At 40.8% G+C, this 22,400-nt stretch overlaps 1 protein-coding gene across 1 annotated transcript in view; it reads left to right on the top strand.

The window, feature by feature from the left end:
- Window positions 1-2,906: 2,906 nt before the first annotated feature.
- Window positions 2,907-22,400, top strand: part of HHAT (hedgehog acyltransferase) — a gene marked incomplete at its 3' end in the record, with an annotated part of 123,950 nt that continues 104,456 nt past the window's right edge. Inside the window, exons 1-4 of the mRNA XM_083350204.1 lie at window positions 2,907-2,963; window positions 5,813-5,964; window positions 11,109-11,170; window positions 16,581-16,694. Of these exons, the coding sequence (XP_083206330.1) occupies window positions 5,856-5,964; window positions 11,109-11,170; window positions 16,581-16,694 (285 nt within the window). The 5' untranslated portion in view covers window positions 2,907-2,963; window positions 5,813-5,855. The remainder of the gene's footprint in view (window positions 2,964-5,812; window positions 5,965-11,108; window positions 11,171-16,580; window positions 16,695-22,400) is intronic.

The following is a 22,400-nucleotide window of genomic DNA, read 5'->3' as shown; positions in this document are numbered from 1 at the left end:
TCCCAAGTTGCGAGCCCTATCCACGGGGGGGGTAAAAACTCACCCCCCATAGAAAGAGATGGAACATTTTGAATGTCCCGGGATGCCGGAATGCACAGCCACTCAGTCTTGTCAGGGTTGAGCTGAAGTCTGTTCCTCCCCATCCAGACCCGAACCGCCTACAGGCAACGGGACATCACAGCGAGGGCATCACTGGGGTGGTTTGGGGTCGAAATGAAAAGTTGGGTATCATCGGCGTATTGATGATACCCAACTCCAAAACCACGAATGATCTCACCCAGCGGTTTCATGTAGATGTTGAACAGGAGAGGCGAGAGGACCGACCCCTGAGGAACTCCACAAACGAGAGACCTAGAGGCCGACCTCTGCCCTCCTGCCAACACCGACTGCAAGCGTCCCAGGAGATAGGAGGAGAACCACTGAAGAACCGTACCTCCCACTCCCAATCCCCTGAGACGCCGCAGCAGGATACCATGGTCGATGGTATCGAAAGCCGCCGAGAGGTCTAATAGGACTAGGACAGAGGAATATCCCCTGTCCCGGGCCCTCCAGAGATCATTCACCAGAGTGACCAATGCCGTCTCCGTGCTGTACCCGGGCCTGAAACCCGATTGGTGCCGGTCTAGATAATCCGCTTCATCCAGGACCAGAGGGAGCTGATGCGCCACCACACTCTCAACAACCTTCGCAAGAAAGCGAAGGTTGGAGACTGGACGAAAGTTGTTTAACACAGCTGGGTCCAAGGCAGGCTTCTTGAGGAGAGGTCTCACCACCGCCTCCTTCAAGACGGTGGGGAAATTACCCTCACTCAAAGAAGCAGATATAACTGCCTGGAACCAGCCTCGTGTCCTCTCCCTAGCTGCATAAGCCAGCCAAGAAGGGCACGGGTCCAATAAACATGTGGTGGAGCTCAACCTCCCCATAATCCTGTCCACTTCCTCAGGGGTCACAGAATCAAAGTCCTCCCAGATAACATTGACAAGACCGCCCGTGTCCTGATTGTCGGACTCTGCCCAGTTGGAGTCCAGACCGGTCCGAATCCGAGCGATTTTATCCGACAGATGTTGACCAAACTCCTCGGCGCAACCCTGCAAGGGATCCTCCCTCTCCTCCTGATTAAGGAGGAAGCGAGTCACCCTAAACAGGGCGGCCGGGCGATTATTTGCGGACGCGATGAGGGCAGAGAAGTAATTACACCTCGCCGCCCTCATCGCTGCGAGATAAGACCTAATATAGGTTCTTAGTCGCAACCGGTCGGATTTGGATCGGCTGGACCTCCAACAGCTCTCTAGGCCCCGTTTCCGTTTTAAACAATAACTCCTTCATTTCACCCCTCCTGTTATCAATCCTCCATTATTTGTTGCTGGTGAACACTTTCTTAACTATTATTACAACATATACAACTGTAGCTACCAGTGCTAGATACATTTTATCTCTAAGATTTTGGTTGCTTTTACTATCCCTCCTCCCTCTTTCTTCAGAGTCTTGCTTCTCCCAATTTGTTCCTTCAGGGATTTGAGTTGGCTGCTCATAATAGATAAATTTCTTCTTCCATTGAGAAAAGTCACCTCTCAGCCTTGACAATGTGCCAGCAGACCCTATGGGAATTTTCCTTTGGGTGAAAGAAGGAATGTCTCCTGATGACTGCCTGCTTCTTGCCCTGGGTCTTTCCAATAGGTAACTAGGATCCCCTGATCCAGATTCTACAGAGAAGCCCTAAAACTCCTGATGATTGCTCCCAGGAGTTTTATATAGGTCTAAACTGGACTGTATATAGATTAGTGCCTTGCGGCAATTGGAATCACCAAGCTGAAGAGATCAGTTATCCATTGCTATTCTCTAAGATCACAGGCCCAAATAGGAGTACAATACAAAACCCCATTCAAGGAAATGGTCTAGAATACTATTTGATTATATAGCAATCTCCCTCAAATTGATGCCATCTTTTGTGTTAGACCCAAGCTCCTATTATTTCCTCCCTGACCCTTTGGCATGGGCTGTTTGCATGACAGTCAGTTCATACCCAGGGGATGAAAGGGGCTCCAAATGAAACAAGGCTCATCTTGGAGCCTTGGTGGAACAGTGGGCTAATGCCTCCTTAAGTAACACCAGCTGCCTGCAATTAGTGCAGGTTCGCATCCCACCAGGCTCAAGGTTGACTCAGCCTTCCGTCCTTCCGAGGTAGGTAAAATGAGGACCCAGATTGTTGGGGGCAATTAAGCTGACTTTGTAATAATGCCACTTGTGGGTGTGTGTGAAAGCCCTAATAAGCAGGCATATACATAGAATGAAGGCTACTGCTAAGCTTGTAAGCCGCCCTGAGTCTTCGGAGAAGGGCGGGATATAAATGGAATTAAAATAAAATTAAATAAATAAAATCTCCCCCGTTTTAGATTTTACGATCTTCAAAGCAGCAAAACGAATCAGTTAAAACGGAATCCTCAGAGGTTTAATATTTTTGAGTTCCCACCAGCTCGATCGCCAGGTATTGATTTTAAGGTACCAATGAAAAGATGGAGGAAAATTATATTGACGTAAGAATCAATGTTATTTCCGTTGGTTGTTTTTTTTTTTTTTGCTGAATCTTAAAAAAGGGCTCTTGGCTTGCTGGCAGGTAAGCAGGCTAAAAGACGGCAGGTTGCAGCAAAACCATCGCTCTTACAATGCAACCGGCCATCTTGCTCCCCATCGTTGCTCTCCAGACACCAAAGACAAAAAAAGAGGCGAACTCGGGAGTGTTTGAGGGGCGGCTCCTGCACGGAGGGAAAAAAAAGCGCCACCGCCATTCGCTCCGTTTCTACTCGAACAGAGCGGCCGCTGAAAGCTCCGCAGTTCGGAGCAGGGAAACGCCACGCCTTCAGGCGAAGAAGGGGCGGAGTCGCGGCTTATTGGGCCGGAGCCGGAAACGTGACAGGCTGGTCTGATGCCGCGCAAGGAGGCGGGCGATGTTTGCTCTGCTGCAGGTCGGTGCGTTTGTTTGTCTCGCGTTGTTAGTTAGAGCAGCGTTTCCCAACCTTAGGAACTTGAAGATGCGTGGACTTCAACTCCCAGAATTCCCCAGCCAGCATAGCTGGCTGGGGAATTCTGGGAGTTGAAGTCCACGCATCTTCAAGTTCCTAAGGTGGCTGTTAGCGGCGATCGCCGGCACAAATGCTTGTTTCTGCTCTTAAAACGCTTCTTGTCGGGGAGAAGGAATGCTGGCCTGGGCTCGTGGTGCCCTGAGACTTTGAAAAGGCCCTGGTGCTGCGCGCCGGATCGAAGTACAAAGAAACATCGTTAAAGATACACGGGCAATTTCTGCAGGGGCAAAGAAATTCACGCAAAATATCGGCGTGCCGCACACGTTTATAGCGGCATCGGCTCCTGTAAGCAAGAGTCTGCCCGCTAGTTCCCTGAGTCAAAATAAAGGTGCTTAATTTTTGTGGTTCAGTCGCTAAGTTGGGGTCCGACTCTTTGCGACCCCCGTGGACTATAAAGCACATCAGCCCTCCTCTTCCCGTCCTCCGCTGTTTCCCGGCTTTTGCGCAAATTCACCTATTGTTGCGCTGATGATGCTATCTAGCCATCTCATGCTCTGCCGTCCCCTTTTGCATTCAGTCGGTCCCCAACGTCAGATTCTTTTCTAGTGAGCCCTCTCTTCTCATTAGGTGGCCAATATTTGAGCTTCAGCCTTAGTTGCTCTCCTTCCAAAAAACACAAGGTTGATTTCCTTTAGGACTGATTGATGTCATCTCCTTGCAGTCCAAGTGAGTCTTCTCTAGCACCACCACTAGAAAGCAAAACGTGCTTAATATGGCACTCCTAGCCAGGTTTGCTTAGAAGTGAGCCTCAGTGTGTACACAGACACCTGTTTCCTCTTGCGGGGTCAGTCTGTGCCAGAGTGGACTATCTATCCTCTGGGATCTTTGATATATGATCCACCACCAACTGATCATCCATCAGTCCTTCCAGCAGGCCAGGAAATCAAACCTCTGAGTACTACTACTATATTGTACATTACCAGAAATCTTGCAAGGTTGTGTTCACCTCCCCCCCCACTTTACATTTCAGAGAACTGTGGAGGGTCATTTCAGAAATGCTTTTTCTTATCCCCATCCCTGCTTGGATTCAGATTTCTCTTACTGTATAACATATTGCTGTCTAGGCTATCTGTAGCTTTTCCTCCTGTCTCTGAAGGTTATTCTCACAGACATTACATTGTCTCATACTGCTTATCTGTGGCCTGTGGCCTATTAGTCCAATCTGAGCACCACACAATCTTATTTCTGAATATGATCTTTGAAAAGAAAAGGTTTCTTCCCTACCTACTGTTTACATACATGAAGAGGTAAGCTTTGCTGAATTCAGTGAACAAATTGAACATATTCTGAGCTATATTAGTGGGTTCATATTACAAGCCAAGAACAGACACAGCAGAAGGAATCAGCTGAATTCATTGTGATTCAGCGGCCAGGAACATACTATTATACCTTCCTGTGCCGCCCCCCCCATTTTTTTCACTCAGAAATTTCATCTTTCTTGAGAGCCTAGTGGCAAAGACACTAGACTAAAAACCAGGAGACTGTGAGTTCTAGTCCTACCTCAGGCATGTAAGCTAGCTGGATGACTTTGGATCAGTTACTCTCTCTCATCGCACACACCAGGCTCAGGCAACAAGCCAGCCAATCAATTTCTGTTCCAAGCAATGGATCAACACTCCCCCCCCCACCCAAAAACATGGACCCTGCACTTGCAGGAAAATGTTAGAGAGAAAAAATGCTACATTTCCTGTCTTCACTGGGGAAAATAATTTCTTAGCTGTATTTCAGAAACAAGCCTACCCTATATCTAATCAGACCTTGATTCTACCTTTTTCATTAATTGTGTCATGTTAATTTCCACCATTCCAGAAAGTTCTAGGAAAGATCAGATTGCTTTGCTTCTACTTTGTGCATTTCAGGAATGGAAAAAGCTGAAGAAAGTTTTGGAGTAGGGAGCATGATTTTGGCCTGGGATTTAGGTTGAAAAACAAAGTCTTTACTTATTTACTTATATTTTGTATATATTTTGTCTAGCTATCTATCATCTATCTGTATTAATAGGTGCATATGGCTTCTATTTTTACTTGCAACATCTCTTCTTATATTCTTAGGAAACCAAACTGTAAGCCTAAGCTCTTCCTCTTCCATCTTCCATTCTCTGCAAAATGAAGAAAAGGAGAAAAAGTTTCCAAAAATAAAATTTGAAGTTCTTCCTTTCTGTGGTCCTTAATAAGGATGTACAGAGTATCTCTTGAGCTAACGAGCGTGCACAGAAAAAGGTGATACTGAGAGTAGTCAGGTTTACGCAGCAACCACACAGATACACTGAGGTGTGTTAAAAACTTTACTTGTGGAATAATACAATAGCAGTCCAAGAAAAAGTCAGTCCAGGTCATACACGAGTGAAGAGATGATAGCAAATAACAATAGTCCAAGGAGTATCCAATTCAGAGTCTTCTTACCAGTCCGTAAGTCAAAACACAGTTCTTCAGGTTTAGCAAACAGTAGCAAACCCACAATAATCAGCAAGTAACAGCAAAAGTTACAGAGAGAATAGCAGAGAGAGAGAAGGTATGTCTCTAGCTCCCTCTTATGGCTGTTGGAAAAACAGCGTTGGCCAATCATCACACATTTAAAGTGATACAATACAGTTTCTATTACAACACCACAATCATAGTTTATATATATTGCCAACCCAACCAGTTAGGCCATAGTCATCTACCTAACAGTCCTGTCTGACATTTCTAAGTGGGACTAACTAAATACTAAACATACTATCTCATTATTTTTAGGTGTATTGCTAGAATGTCCTCCTAAGTGTTGAGAAGCCTAAAAATGTTCTTCCAGTCGGCGACTTTGCCTAGATGGGAATTGTATCTCTACTTATTTCTTTCTTTTGGCTCCCATTTTTATTCTTTCTACAAAGTCTTCCAAGCTTCTCAAGGTAAGTCTCAACTTCATGCCCATTATCTTTAGGTATTATTTTTTTTCCTTTTTGTATTTCCCAGTAAATTGAAATAAAAAATAGAAAATATGTAGCTGCTTTCCTACAGTCCCAAGCAGAGTGTTGCATTGAATCATTTTGCTTGTGTGCGTGTTTCTTAGAATAGCAAGTAGATATAAGATTCTTTGTAATTCATACATCAGCAAAGGAAAGCAACGTAAAATAATCTGTATAAAAATAAATGGATTTGTGATGAATGTGTAAGCTAGCATATCTGGTGCCAAGATATCTTTTTTCATGCTTTGTTTCATTCAACTGATTATGTGCCACCAAGTTGTCTTCATTCTTAGCAGCTACATATCTGGGAAAATGTCATCTATTGTGCTCATTGGCAACAGTGAGGTGCAGAAATATGTGAGGTCCTGGAAGCCAATTTATGTAATGAATCTAGAACTTATGTAGTAACTTTCTCTAAAAAGACTAAAAATTGAAGACTTTTTAAAAATTGCTCGTGCAGTAACATTCTACTTGCTATATAGTACATTTTCCCCAAATTGAGTTTTAACTCAGTGACCTCTCCAGCTAACCTGCCTGTTTCTGAAACTTCCAGAAATTGGTTCACATTGGAGATCACCCAGTTTGAAAAGGTATAGATAACATAAGAAGTATCTGCCATTGCATCATATAATTCACAATATACCTAGCTATTTCAATAACATCTGCACTACTGGAAGATCCTCTCTGCATAACCTTTGATAGGTTTAAATAGCTGCATGCTGTAAAATTTCCTTTTACCCATGTCCCTTTTCCTGGAATCCAAGAGACCAGAGATCATATTTGAAAACAGATTTGTTGAAAGTACTATGTAATTTTCTGCCAATTTTCAGTGAAAAATCAAGAAAAGTGTGCAAGGCTTGGATTGGCTCAATGCACCTAAAACACTTGTTCCCTCAGTTGAGAAAATAGAAAGAAGTAGAAAATTCTTTCCTCAGACAGCGGTCACTATGCCAGGGGTTTCAAGCTTGGCAACTTTAAGACTTGTGGACTTCATCTCCCAGAATTCCTCAGCCAGCTGGCTGGGGAATTCTGGGAGATGAAGTTCACAAGTCTTAAAGTTGCCAAGTTTGGAGACCCCTGCACTATGCTACTGCCCTGTGCCTTAAGGCTCTTGGTTGCTATAGAACAAAATAAAAATTTGCATCCTTCTATATAGTGATTAAGCACATACGGTATATTGTCACTTACCAGTTCAATAACATGAGATATGTGCTAATTCTTTAATCTATATATTTAATTTTTGCCTCTTTTGGGTGGCTTTTTTAGAGTTGGAATTATGTGACTCAATGTGCCTGGGATAATCTTAGTTGTATTCAATATGTACACAAATAAATGTTATATGTATCTGATATATTATTGCTTAGGGTTTGGGCTGGTTACTCCTCACAAAGTTGTGATAGTAGGGAACTATAGTAGTATGTATGCCACCCTGAAAAAAGCTATGGTAGTAGTATCCAATAAATAGAATTACTACTGTAAAGTAACTCCTGCTATTCTTTACTTTTTCCACTAGGAGGAGATAGCATAACAGTTTTTAGAATGTTGAAATAATAACTAATGTATCCCAGTAATAAGGTGGTTTATATAAACAGTTATCATTAGGATGTTGGATGTTTTAACCTCTGACATTTCAAATTATTTTGGTCTCTAGTTTTTGAACTGACACTCTACGTATAGAAAACAAAATAAAGGTATTGATAAGAATATCCTTCATTATTTCAATATCCTCGTATTTCAACTGAGAACTCAGTGATCACAAGAAATGTATCATTTGTGAGAACAGATTGAATCTAAGCTTGGTTTTGAGTAATCTGAAACTCCACATAAGTGTTCAACAATAATATTTCAGCATAAAGGATTCTATTATTGCTGCTGTTTTGAAAATGATCAGGTGTATGCTTTGATAATAGCAATGCAATTTTGTTCCATGATAGTTCATAATGTCAAATGGAAAGCTGAGCTTTCCAGAAGCTCAGTTCAAGAATGTTTGTACTAAATGGACAGTATAAGTAGCTTCTTGAAAAAAATCCTTAGAAGACAGTAGAAAATACTAAAATAAACAGTCAAGGATGTGTAGTAGTAGGATTTTGTCTCAGCAGCACAATAGAAAGGTGTTAAAATGGAAGAGACAAAATAGAATGAGAAGAAGCTAGTAGTACAGAGCATTAACAGAACATGTTTCGGCAGAGAATCTATGAGTTATTTGGATCAAAATATTAATTGTAATAGGAAACTTGAGTATCCCCTTGAAATATAGCACATTTGGAGAATGGTTTAATTTAGCAGATAGACAGTAGTTGTTTCTTTCCTCGGCATGTCTAGGATTGATGGTACCCATGAAATGTCATAAATGCCTGTCTTTATGATTCATCAGATATTTATGCTCATTTTTTCCTCACTATTCTGTTTGTGAGGGCATTGCCTTCAAAACAAATACTTCTGTATAATCTGTATGAGCATATCTGAGGTGGCAATAGAAACTATACAGAGAGGTTTTCAAAAAACATTTGCCCCAGTACTGCAGATTAGAAATATTAGATTTGGCAGGAGAAAAATGATTTGGAAGATGCGTGGTGCCCGTGTACTATCTCTTGGCACTCATTAATCAGATGAGGCTGCAGCTCTATAGGCCTAGTGCAAAATCCAAATTTCTAGATTAGATACTAGGACGGGCACTCTTTAGTGTAATTATTTACTTCCTGGGATAGACACAAGGAAGCACACTTAGTTTTGGGGGAGTTTTTTTCATTAAAGCTTTATACAGATCAGCTAACATCTACACACAATGTAGAAAATTATCAGCAGTTTTGGTAGAATTTGAAGGAAAGTAATCTCCCTCTCTGTGGTACTGAATAAAAAAATTGGTAGGACAGTGTTTTATAAGATGAAATTATCTGTAGTCTTTATTTGACTTTATGTGCTTCTATCCTGCTCATTTTCCTGATGATGATTTAGTTCACTTAACACCCTGCTTGTAATTTTCTGTTAGGAATGGCTACCAGAGAAATTTGCAATCAACAATTAAAGTAAGACAAAGAAACATGTAATTAGAGACACTGATCCCTAGTGATTGGTAATACAAACTTGATTTTCAGCTCTCTTCTCTGCTGGGTAACCAGGCTAAGAAAAAATAGGAAAATATTCTCAGAGAAGATGATGTCTTATACCAGAAATTTATTTTGAGCATCAAAAAATAAAAAGAAAAACTCATTTCTTGAAGAGATGAATTTCTTCAGCTAGATATTAAGAATCTCCTACAAAAACCAAAGGTGATAAATCAAAAGTTTAGCTCCTCATTTTGAAGGCCGTTCCTTCTAAGCTTTGCTCAGCTGATGGCTTGAACTTCTGAGGCATTTTCTCTTACCAGACTTAAAGATGGAAATTCACTTCTGTTAAGGAGTAATTGTTGGAGAGAATCTATTTTATATCCACATAGCCATAGGAAATATTTGGCATAGGAAATATTTGTTAGGAAATAGGCATAGGAAATATTTGTAAAGCATTATTTCTTTTTTCTAGCTGTCTTGGTATTTAGTGGTCAGTAGGGCAATATAAATATACATATCCACTTATTAGAGCTATTGATCAGTTAAGCAATTATTAGCTGATATGCTCCACATAAGAGAGAAATGAATAAAATGAAATGTAATAAGTTGCCATGGTAGCACAGCGGTTAAGTGCAGTACAAGTAGTCCTTGACTTTGTTGTTAGCTGCAAAGTCGTGTCCGACCCATCACGACCCCATGGACAACATTCCTCCAGGCCTTCCTGTCCTCTACCATCTGCTGGAGTCCATTTAAGCTCACGCCTACTGCTTCAGTGACTCCATCCAGCCACCTCATTCTCTGTCGTCCCCTTCTTCTCTTGCCCTCAATCTTTCCCAGCATTAGGCTCTTCTCCAGTGAGTCCTTTCTTCTCATTAGGTGGCAAAGTATTTGAGTTTTAGCTTCAGGATCTGGTCCTTGACTTACAACAGTTCATTTAGTGACCTTTCAAAGTTACAATGGCACTGAAAAAAGTGACTTATGTCCATTTTTCACATGACCATTTCATCATCCCCATGGTCACATGATCAAAATTTGGGTGCTTGGCAGCTGACTCATTTTTATGACCGTTGCTGTGTCCTGGGGTCATGCGATCAACTTTTGTGACTTTTTGACAAGCAAAGTCAGTGGGGAAGCCAAATTCACTTAATATCTGTGTACTAATTTAACAACTGCAGTGATTCACTTAACAACTGTGGCAAGAAAGGTTGTAAACATCTCACTTAGCAACAGAAAGTTTTGGCTCAATTGTGGTCAAAAGTTGAGGAATACCTGCATTTCAGACAAATACTGCCTATACTACCCCTCTGCCCATAGCCTGGAGGTTGATCCTGACAGGGCTCAAGGTTGACTCAGCCTTCCATCCTTCTGAGGACCCAGATTGCAGGGGACAAGAGGTGAACAATGCTTCTTACACTTGTAAACCACCCAAAGAGTGCTGTAAAGCACTATGAGGTGATATATAAGTCTAAATGCTATTGCTATTGCTAGAAACAATATTACAAGATACTGTACTTCAGACTCTCTTCTTTTTAACTATTTTTTTGTTTAATACTGTTAATATTGAGCCCACATGGAACTGATATCCACTGTTCTTAGAACAGTCCTGATGTCATTTTAAAAAAAAGTTTCATATTATTACTGCTATATGCAAATTTTTAAAGGTAGAGCATTTTGAGGAGAGATGGCTAACTTGCTTGCTTTAGGAGGCCTACAAGAAGGTGGAGTTTTAGTAAGTGAGTTGTGAACATAGTCAAAATTATAATTATTTTTATTCAGATTTTCCCTTCTCTGCAAACGGGAAACTGCACGTTTTATTTTTGTTTTGTTTTTTATGTGACAAGCTGATCAAATTTGAGGGTCATGTATTATCTAACAACTGACAATTCATAATATATTAATATATTCTGTAATAGCTCTTACTTCCCTTAGAAAAGAGTCATGGGCCTTAGTAGGCTTTCATTCTAACAATACTACTTGGAATTTAGTTTTTCTTATGTGTCCTCTTTGTAAGAGAACTGATGGTATTTCTTATTTGTGCAGAATACGAAGAGGAACTTGACAGAAAATTTGAACTGGAGAAAAATATACTGGGGTTGAGGAAGGTAAGGTCAATGAGATTACTTAATAGTTTAAAGTGCATTGAAATGTGATTGAGACTGAATGACAATACGTTTTGAGGCCTAATGTTTTAAATTATATTCAAGATGAGGATAGAGCATTTTGATACAAATTATGATAAAACCTGTGTCCATCCAATGCGAAACAGCTTGTCAAATTGTCATGATACGATTTGACAATTAAAACGGCCTCTAGTACTTAAAAGAGAAATAGAATTAGCATAATGCTAAATTTTGAATATTGTTTGCTGTATACCCTTGAGTGTGGTGCTGTCTGAAGGATGGGTCAAAAGAGGCAACAGTGTGGTTACAGCATCACAATTGAAGCCTTTCCCCTTTATACATGTATACATCATTGATGCATAATCAATGTGGGCAGCTTGTTTTGACTCCCACTGTGGGTATTAAAGCTTGAGTGTGCAAATAACTGCAGTTTAGCTGGCACATTCACCTTTCAATGCATACTATTTCTTAGTAATATAAGCTAAAATTGCTTGGAAACAATAACAAAAATTATTTTTATTGGGGGTACCACCCTGGACGGTATCTCTTTACTCTCCTACCATCGGGTAGGAGATATAGGAGTATAGCCAGCCGCACCAACAGGCTGAAAAACAGCTTTGATCCATGGGCTGTTAGGCTTTTGAACGGGAAATAATTTTTATAAATTTTATGCATAATTGACTTGTGAGGCTGGTGTGTTGTGCAATTAGTTCACATGGTGTAATAAGATGGAGGGTTTGTGTCACTGTAAGTTGGGGGGTGGGGGCATGAAGGGAGGCTCAGCCAATTTCAATGTATACGTGGTTGTACTTTGACAATAAAGGTTCATTCATTAAATATTACTAGGCAAAAAAGTTTCAGATTCCATTTCTTTTACAATGTGTTGCCTTATAGCTAAAAACATACCCATGTTTGGGTATGTTTTCAGATATTTTTTCTTTCAGATATAATTATGTTTTCAGATACAAGGGTATTTGGAATACTTGAGGCACGGAAGAATGAAAAAGGCAATTCTAGGTTTAGGTGCAGATGTTGATCAGATCCAACCTCTATTAAATTCTTTCTGCAAACAATAGCTTCAGCCAAATTTTCTTCCAGTCAGCACCTTCTGTAATTCTGGTTGTGCTGAGTTGAGCTAAGTTCCATTTTTACAAATTAGTTTCATTTGGAATACTTAGAAGACTGTTTTGGTATGGCACTTGGAAGCTGAATAGTAGCATGTCAATTTTAATATAGATATACATTGCAGAATGTAATTAGGGCCCTTGCATCATACAGCTCCTGAGATGCACAATTAAAAAAGCGAGTGGCTTTCTGGGTAACAGATCATAGCCCTTCCCTTGATACAAGTACCTAAGTCAAAGAACTGACTTCTATCCAGTAGAGCACGTGACTTGCAACGTCATGTGACGTGTTGTGACATATCGTGACTTTTTTCCATTGCTGGCAATGGGGTGGGTGTGGTTTCGGCATGACGCATCTGGCCCATGGGCCGGCAGTTTGACACCCCTGCAGTAGAGGGATAGAAGTCTATTATTCTTTCTTCTGCATTCCCATATCCTCCTTCAAACAACTTGTCCACCGTATTTTTTAAAAGTTATCCTTGAATGTATTGTATATATACAATCATTTGTAGAAAGATATGTAATAATAAGACCAAAGTTCTTTGCCAAGAAACCTGAAAATCTTGGGGACAAAGTATAATTCTAAGTTTTTAATGTAAATAAAATTTGACAATTTTTGGATGATAGCTACGGGGGTTTGCCTTTCTTAGAGACATTACTCTTTCACAACTGTTAATATTCGTGTGCTGTAGGTATGTTACATTTTAAGCAGCTTATTTATGTCAGCAAGGGGATACATCATTAAACAACAGTCAGAGTCAGAATACAAGTAGTCCTCATTTCTTGATCACAGTTGGGACCAGCAACTTGATTGTTGTGAGGTGGTCACTAAGTGAAACCATGGCTGTGTATACCATCATACTTCAGTTTTCTTTCGCTTTATAGATCCGTGAAGGTTGTAAATGTGAAGATTGGTTGAAAATTATTATTTTTTGTCATCATGTAACTGTGAACAGTCACTGTATAAAGCAGTCTCCAAACAAGGACTATAATTCTGATAAAATTTGAATGGCTCAGCCAATGGTAACTAATGTCTTTATTATAGCTTAGCTTATGACTCTTCTGGCTTACCTGCTTCTTTTTGATAAATAGAAGGAGCCAGCACTTATATGAAAATCCCATAGCATACACACATTTTAGTACTTAATATGAAAGGGCCATTAGCTGTTGCACAATAGTTTCCTTTCTCATATTACAGGACTACAGATGTTGAGAAGCATAAAGCTACTTGTTGCATTAACATTTTTCATGGTAACATATTTTGAGTTTAAAGCAAGAAAGCTGTTCTTGGGACATACAGTATATTTGAAATCTGTGCCACGCTCCTCAAGGAATGGAAGCATAAACACAGACAATGATGATTGCCTGCTTTCTGTTCTAATTTGGAAATTCCTTTTGATCAAGACTGCTGCAAAGGATGTTCTTGGCAGGTCTCCTGGAAACAGATTCCAAAAGTGAACATTGCCTTGCAATTTGACAGGGAAACATTAGGAGACAAAAGGCAATATTTTTGTTTATCTGTTTCATGCTATCTCCTACCTTTCTGTCGAGAGAGTCTGCAGTTTGAAAAAGTGACCTTAAAATAAAATGTAGGCATAAAGAAGAAAAAAGGTAATTAAATGCAGCTACTAAATGGCAGTTTGTCATAGACTAATAAAAGAATTTTGCTCCCCTCTTGGATGCAATATTTTGGAAAGGCTACTCATGGAGACAGTTTCACCAGCCAAATGGCAATTAGTTGAAGTCATCATTTTGGTAGGGGCCCTTTTAGTTTTTTTTCGTGGGGGAATTCTCCTTTTCCACTAGGTGGATAAATTCTCTAGTTACACATTAAATATATAAACCCACTGAAGATCTCTTTTTAAGTACAAGCCACAATGGTTTGGCGAGGGAGATTTTCTGGGAAAGTCAGAATAAGTATTACTGTTGGTGTCAGTAGCAGTTTCTGTTCAGAGCTGAATGGCGCCTTTTGGAAAGAGGCTTTCTCACAACATCCTTTGCTACCTTTGTATCAACATCTGAACAAAAGGGCAGTGGGTAGGTCTTTCCCTTGTTAAGCTGTACCATGACAATTAGTGCAGGTTCGCATCCCACCAGGCTCAAGGTTGACTCAGCCTTCCATCCTTCCGAGGTAGGTAAAATGAGGACCCAGATTGTTGGGGGCAATTAAGCTGACTTTGTAATAATGCCGCTTGGGGTGTGTGTGAAAGCCCTAATAAGCAGGCATATACATAGAATGAAGGCTACTGCTAAGCTTGTAAGCTGCCCTGAGTCTTCGGAGAAGGGCGGGATATAAATGGAATTAAAATAAAATAAAATAAATAAACACACAACAGCTGTGATCTATGAGTGCAGCACAGTTGACTAGGGCATACAACTGATTGCAGAAGGAGCTGAGGGCTCTTTGCAAAACCTTCTATAAGGAGCTGGGACCTTGCATTTAGAAGTCTCTAATGCAGTGATTCTCAAGCTTAGCAATTTTAAGATCTGTGGATTTCAACTCCCAAAATTTTCCAGCCAATGTTGTTCCAAATGGCTGATTGGGGAATTCTGGGAATTGAAATCCACAGAACTTAAAGTAGCGAAGATTGAAATACACGGCTTTAATGAATATAGGAATATTCCTTGCTTCTGGCAGCTATTTCTGGAAACAAAAAGACAACAATACAAAATCCAAAGAAACTCTGTAACAGTGTAGTCAACTTTTTGTAACGGGTATGAGACCTGAGCTACTAGATTTTGAGACTAAAATACAGATGTCTTTGACCACTGCTATCTACATCACATCATTGTGGGACTGCCTTTCCCCAGTGATTTCTGCCCATAACATCAGGTCTTGTGAAGGGAGGCAACATCAACCATGGGGTCCTAGGAAGGTTGCCCTCTCTGTTATGGTACTTTCTCCCAAAGATCTTTCAGGAGGCCATGAAATCTTGCCTCTTCCTCCAGGAATTGGGCCCTACCTATTTGTTGTGCAGCTGCACCATGACATATGGCATAGAAGAAATTTTAATGAAAGGCCCTCAGCCTGATTTTGTATTATGTGTGTGTGTGTGTGTGTGTGTGTGTGTGTGTGTGTTTTACAACTGCTGATATGTTTGCCATCCATGGTTTCATTGCATAGATAGGGGCCTTATAAATTGGCATTGGATTTCCAGTAATGATCTTATGTGAAGGTGTTTTCAGGAAGTCTAAGAGAGTGTCCGCTTTGGACTTAAAAAATATTAGGTGACAGAAGTGAATCAATCAAATGAGAATGCCTTCCAGCCAGCGATCAAGGCTAGTTTTTACTAACCATCAGTGAACCTACATGGAAATGCCCCTGTGGTGAGCTTTGTATTAAAATTAAAAAAAAGACTTGTTGAAAAAGAAGGAAGAGATATTGCATAGAAGTGCTGAAGCCTAGAGTATAGCAAAAACTGGCAACTTCATGTAGCTGCTGTTCTCCCAACTGCATGTAATGAATTAATGAATTAGAAAATAAATTAATGAATTAATTAATGAATTAGAAAATAAATTAATTAATGCACTTCCTACACTGTATCTAAGTGGCAAGATAGGGGTAATAAGAAAGCTAGCAGAGATTGACTCAACCATGCCATCATTAGTATTTTGTGTTATTACCACATTCTCTGATAATGTCCAAGGTTTCTATAAATTATTATATAGAAATGATTTATTGTTGTTGTTATTTTGTGCATTTAATCTAGTCTTCTCCTAGAGCTTGCCTGTAGTTTTCTTGGCAAGAAATGGTTTACTGTTGTCTTCTTCCTAGGGTTAAGTGACTGACTCAAAGTCATCAAGCTGGCCTTTTTGTCTAAGATGGGAATAGAGCTCATGATTTTCTGGTTTCTGGTCTGCTGCCTTAACCACTATACCAAACTGGCTGTCATTGAAATCATCACTCAACAGGCTATTTATGGGATTTTTATAATTGAAAAAAAAGAAACAAAAGAATAAGTGGGTAAAGGTTCCTAGAGCCTTTACTGACAGCCTTGCTAAGTCTTACTGTTGTGTTCTATGCAATAAATCTATTTGGGTAACTATCCTGTATTTTTTCCTGGTACCTAGCATGAAATATTACAGTGATGTGATATGAGCTTCTCCGAGTTGGGTCTCTATAATGTGTATCCTTCATCTTCAGCTAACATGGCAACGTTTTGGAGATGATAGGAATTTCAGTACCAAACATTTTATATGTTTGATTTCTTTATAAGGAAGCTCATTTCAAAAGAAATTAATGATAGTTTGGTTCCATTGATGTCTAGGATCCAGTTGATTTTGAATGGAGTTTCTGGATGGAATGGGGCAAAGGATATATACTGTGGCTTCTTTTTGGCCACCTGATGGTATCACTGATATCCAGCATCTACGTGGAAAAGGTACGTGATTTTGTTTTCTACTAAACATTTTCTCCTCTGCTTTCTACCGAAATTATAACAATCTGTAACTAGAATTACAAAAATCCATATTTAGAATATAAATGCTTAAATGATATAGTTTGTCAGTTTTTGTTATTGCTGTTGTATTAGCATCTTACCTTTCTTCAGTGATGCTTCAGACTGGTGACTGTGTTGGAAGATGGGATACAAGTGAATCAGGTGTTTCCCCCCTCATTTATATGTTACTCATGTGAAAGGCTTTCTTGTGAATACAGTATTGGTCTCCCCCCCCAAAAAAAAATACTGTTTGTGTTCAGCAAAGATTGAAGAGGATTCAGCAGTGCTTCTGGATTCTCCACTGTGTGGGAGATGAAAATATAGCCCCCTCCTCATATAACAAGATGAGGCTGGAGCAAATCTGTGATAGGCCCCACAGTAGTGATTTAAAACAAAGCTTTGACTTGAACTTTATACTATTTCACAATACGAACGTACTATTTGTAATTTGTGCAATATGAAATTGCAAAGTAGATAGGTCTATGTATATTTGGAACATGAGTATTATAACCGTGGGAGAAATAGGGAACTGAAAGTAGCTGATGGATGCAGGTTCCAATGTACATGGGTATATTTGGAAAGTTATGTTCAGCAGAACGTATATGTGGAAAGTAGGTCAGCAGAGAGTCAGTAAGAGGTCAGCAAACGTCAGCAGAAGTCAGCAAAAGTCAGCAGACCATCTGCCTACAGTCGTAGAACAAGAAATGGTATAAATGGTTGGGACTGAACCTGATTGATTTGCCATTGGCCTATAGCTGTCCTATTGGAATTTGCTATAACCATTTGGTCCTCATTGCAGTGGGTTACTAATGTACGTGATGATGTGTTATTATGCTTGCTGTGTTCCAATTTATTAGAAAAATAAACCTCTGAATCTTAAAGTAAGAATTATTGGTTTGTGTTGCTGTCTCTTGTCTTTTCCATTGGGTTTTTTTCCACAACTGCAACAGGAACCCCAAACAATTGAGGCTCCTGATCATAGGAATAAACATTCTGGAGTGCAAACCTGAGCTGCTTCAGTCTTTCCTTCAGCATGTGGGACCCCAGAGCACAGCTGTGTTGCCCTTGAATCATGCTGACGTCTCTCACATAAAAATATGTGGAGAGGGTTACATTTTATAGGCAAGACAACAGGACAAAGGTTTTGACTGATATCCCTCATTTCTTCTTTCTGTCTCCTCTATTACTGCTTTACTTGTTTTATTTATTTGACTATCAGAAGAAATAAATTTGATCTATGTAACACCACTGTATAGAGTTTCCCCTAGGTAGCAGTCATGATATAGTGTTCCTTAGAAGAAATGCTGTATTTTATTTGCATGATGTCTTGGTAAAAATAGGAACTGAGTTTTTTTGGAGGAGGAGGAGGAGGCACAAAACATTCTGTTGCCCCTTCTACCCTTGCTACCCTACCCTTTGCTGCCCTTGCCACTCTGCAGTCTGCCCTGCAGTCCTGTCACCCTGCCCTCTGCCGCCCCTGCACTCCACTGTCTCTGCCTCCCTGCACTCTATTGCCTTCATCACCTTGTTTTGTTGTCTTGACACTCTCTGCTCTGCCTTGCATGCCCACCACCCTGCACGTGGCTGCCCCTGCTACTTTGTCCTCTGCCCTACACCCCTGGTGCCCCCCCTATGCTCCCCCCCTTGGCTCTGCTTGCCTTTGTGAAGCGCGGCACACCTCATCAGTAGCAGGAGGAAGAAGGCAGGGGTTTGGCCGAACACAGGGCAGGGGTGCATGGCAGAATGGCAGGAATGGTGGAGTAACAGGGTGGAGGAGTACTGGGTGGCTATAAGGACAGAGATGGGGGAGATAGGCAGATGGGGGGGGTGCGGTGTTGAAGCGTACCTTGCAGTTGTAAATGCAGCCTGAATTTTGATCACCTGACTGCGAGGCTGCTGCAATGGCTGTAACTTTGAGGACTGGGCATAAGTACCATTTGTTCAGTGCCTTTGTAACTTCAAATGGTCTCTGAACGAATGGTTGTTAAACTGTATTCTTACTGACAGTGTAGGACAGCAATCTAAATATAGTTATCGGAATAATATCACATTTTAAAAATACCTTGTGGACAACTTATGGGAGGGTTACAAGTAACAGGTAAAATGTTGCTATAATTACAATGAAAGCAGTTGTGCAATTATTTTTAAATGAAAATAGTTGTTTTAGTTTGATTTGAAGCCACTGCTGTCAGATAGATTTTTAAATTAAATGCTCTCTACATGGGGCTGCCCTTGAGGACCACTCGGAGGCTTCAGCTGGGGCAGAATGTAGCTGCGCGAGTTGTTATGGGAGTTTCCCGATACTCCCATGTAACACCTCTTCTCCGTGAGCTGCATTGGCTTCCGGTTGCCCTCTGGGTGAGATTCAAGGTGCTGGTAATGACCTATAAAGCTTTAAATGGCTTGGGTCCGGATTATCTAAGGGAACACCTGCTGCCGGCATCAACTTCCCATCGTCTTGTGCGCTCCCACAGGGAGGGCCTTAGGGTACCGCCGGTTAAGGAATGCCGGCTGGTTATTCCCAGGGGAAGGGCGTTCTCTGTGGGTGCGCCAGCCCTTTGGAACCAGCTTCCCACGGAGCTTAGGACCGCCCCCGACCTTCGCTCATTTTGTAGGGACTTGAAAACTTGGTTTTTTGAGCTGTCTGGCCCAGACTGAGGGGTTTTAATTATTTAATTAATGGGGTTTTAGTTAAGTTCAGGGATTAATTTAATCTTAGTTTTAATCGCTTTAATTGTATGTGATGTATTTTAACTTTTAATTTTCCCTGTAAACCGCCCTGAGTCCTACGGGAATAGGGCGGTATATAAATTTAAATAAATAAATAAATAAATAAATTAGCAGTATATACTAGTGGATGATCACTTGACTATGAGCCAGCAGTCTGCAGCAGCAACCAAAAAAGCTAATACAATCCTGGGTTGTATAAACAGAGGCATAGAATCAAAATCATGTGAGGTATTAGTACCGCTTTATAAAAACCTACTAAGACCACAGCTGGAATACTGTAGCCAATTTTGGTCACCATATCACAAAAAAGATGTTGAGAGTTTGGAAAAAATCCAGAGAAGAGCAGCTAAGATGATTAAAGGCCTGGAGAACGTATGAAGAAGAACATATGAAGAACAGCTGTGGGACTTGGGTTTGGCTAGCCTAAAGAAAAGAAAAAATAAGGGAGACATGATAGAAGTATTCCAGTATCTGAGGGGCTGCCACAAGGAAGAGGGGGGTCACTTTGTTCACCAGAGCACCAAAGGGAAGGACGAGAAACAATGGTTGGAAACTGATCAAAGAGAGAAGCAACCTGGAATTAAGCAGAAACTTCCTGACAGTGAGGACAATCAACCAGTGGAACAGCCTGCCTCCAGAAATCATGGGTGCTCCATCACTGGAGGTTTTTTGGAAGAGACTAGACAATCACCTGTCTGAGATGGTATAGGTTCCCCTGCTTGAGCAGGGGGCTGGACTAGAAGACCTCCAAGGTCCCTTCCAGCTTCTATTCTATTCTATTCTATTCTATTCTATTCTATTCTATTCTATTCTATTCTATTCTACTCTACTCTACTCTACTCTACTTTTATTATTATATTATTATTATTATTATATTATTAATATTATATTATATTATTAATATTATATTATTATATTATATTATATTATTATATTATATTATATTATATTATATTATATTATATTATATTATATTATATTATATTATATTATAATATTATATTATATTATATTATATTATATTATATTATATTATATTATATTATTATATTATATTATTATATTTATTATATTATATTATATTATATTATATTATAATATAATATTATATTATATTATATTATATTATATTATATTATATTATATTATATTATATTATATTATATTATATTATATTATATTATATTATATTATATGTAGTTCCTACTGATCAACTTAATTAAGCAAGGGCTGCGTATATTTTTATTTGTTTTAATAAGATCATTACTTTCAGGTCAGTGTGAAAGAGAATACTTATAGTTCCTCAGTTTCATCTGAAAGGTTTTTTTTTAAAAAATGTGTCCAAATGAATAACTTCACTCCTACAAAATTGACTGGGGTAGTTACGTTCAGAGGTTTTGTTTTCAAAGGAAGCATGGAGAAAAGCAAAATGGCTTCTATCTACACTGTTTTTGCTTGTTCACAGCAACATGCCATATTATATTACAACTCTGATGTCACACAAGCCTGAGAGTTATTCCAATGCTATGGCATATAGTGTTTGGCTGTTGCTCAGGTTTCTGTTTAATCACACTGCTCTGTGGTTATGGGCCCAAAATAGGATAACGTCAGGCATGCTGGTCTGAGTAGAGGCAAATATGATAAGAGTAAAGCAAGATTCTCTAATGTTAAACCAAGCATCTTTCTTCCTATTCTGTTTTGGCATGTTGTATAACTCACTAAGGAATGTGCCCTAGTTTATGGTAATCATGGAATGCCTATGTAAGACTGGTTTTCCTGGAACAGGTGAGATAGATCTGAAGGGACGTTCAGCACCTTTCTTTGAAATAGCCCATGAATTTGGAAGAAAGTTAGGTTCTGAAACATATAGCAGTCTATCTGTTGCTCTATCTGCTAAGATAGCCACCTGATAAGAGTCGCTTGGTAGAGGGATGGGTAGCATACTGTATATACTTGAGTATAAGCCGAATTTTTCAGCCCACTTTTTGGGCTGAAAAATTCCACTTCGGCTTATACTCCAGTCAACAAAAAAAACTTACCGAGGACTTGTGCGCGGCCGAGGCTTTGGTGCTTCCGGGATTGCGCGCACCTCTCCCAAGCAGCCGCCGTCCGGAGACCTGCCGAAGTTTGGGGAGGTTTGGGGAGGTGCGCGCGCACCTCCCCAAACCTCCCCAAACGTCGGCAGGTCTCTGGATCTCCGTGCCTTGCCTGCCTGCTTCTTTCCGCTGCGGAAAGAAGCAGGCAGGCAGGTCACAGAGATCCGGAGACCTGCTGACGTTTGGGGAGGTTTGGGCACCTCCCCAAACCTCCCCAAACGTCGGCAGGTCTCCGGATCTCCGTGCCTTGCCTGCCTGCTTCTTTCCGCAGCGGAAAGAAGCAGGCAGGCAAGGCACGGAGATCCAGAGACCTGCCGACGTTTGGGGAGGTTTGGGGAGGAGATCCGGAGATCTGCTGACGTTTGGGGAGGTTTGGGCACCTCCCCAAACCTCCCCAAACATCGGCAGGTCTCCGGATCTCCGTGCCTTGCCTGCCTGCTTCTTTCCGCAGCGGAAAGAAGCAGGCAGGCAAGGCACGGAGATCCGGAGACCTGCCGACGTTTGGGGAGGTGCCCAAACCTCCCCAAACGTCAGCAGGTCTCCGGATCTCCGTGACCTGCCTGCCTGCTTCTTTCCGCAGCGGAAAGAAGCAGGCAGGCAAGGCACGGAGATCCGGAGACCTGCCGACGTTTGGGGAAGTTTGGGGAGGTGCCCAAACCTCCCCAAACGTCAGCAGGTCTCCGGATCTCCTCCCCAAACCTCCCCAAACGTCGGCAGGTCTCCGGATCTCCGTGCCTTGCCTGCCTGCTTCTTTCCGCTGCGGAACAAAGCAGCCTGAACGAAGCAGGCTGCTTCTTTCCGCTGCGGAAAGAAGCAGCCTGCC

The sequence above is a fragment of the Vipera ursinii genome (assembly GCF_947247035.1).
Source record: "Vipera ursinii genome assembly, chromosome: 1".
In the NCBI taxonomy this organism is placed as follows: domain Eukaryota; kingdom Metazoa; phylum Chordata; class Lepidosauria; order Squamata; family Viperidae; genus Vipera; species Vipera ursinii.
The sequence above is the reverse complement of the archived record's forward strand: the minus strand, read 5'-3'. Positions and strand labels throughout refer to the sequence as shown.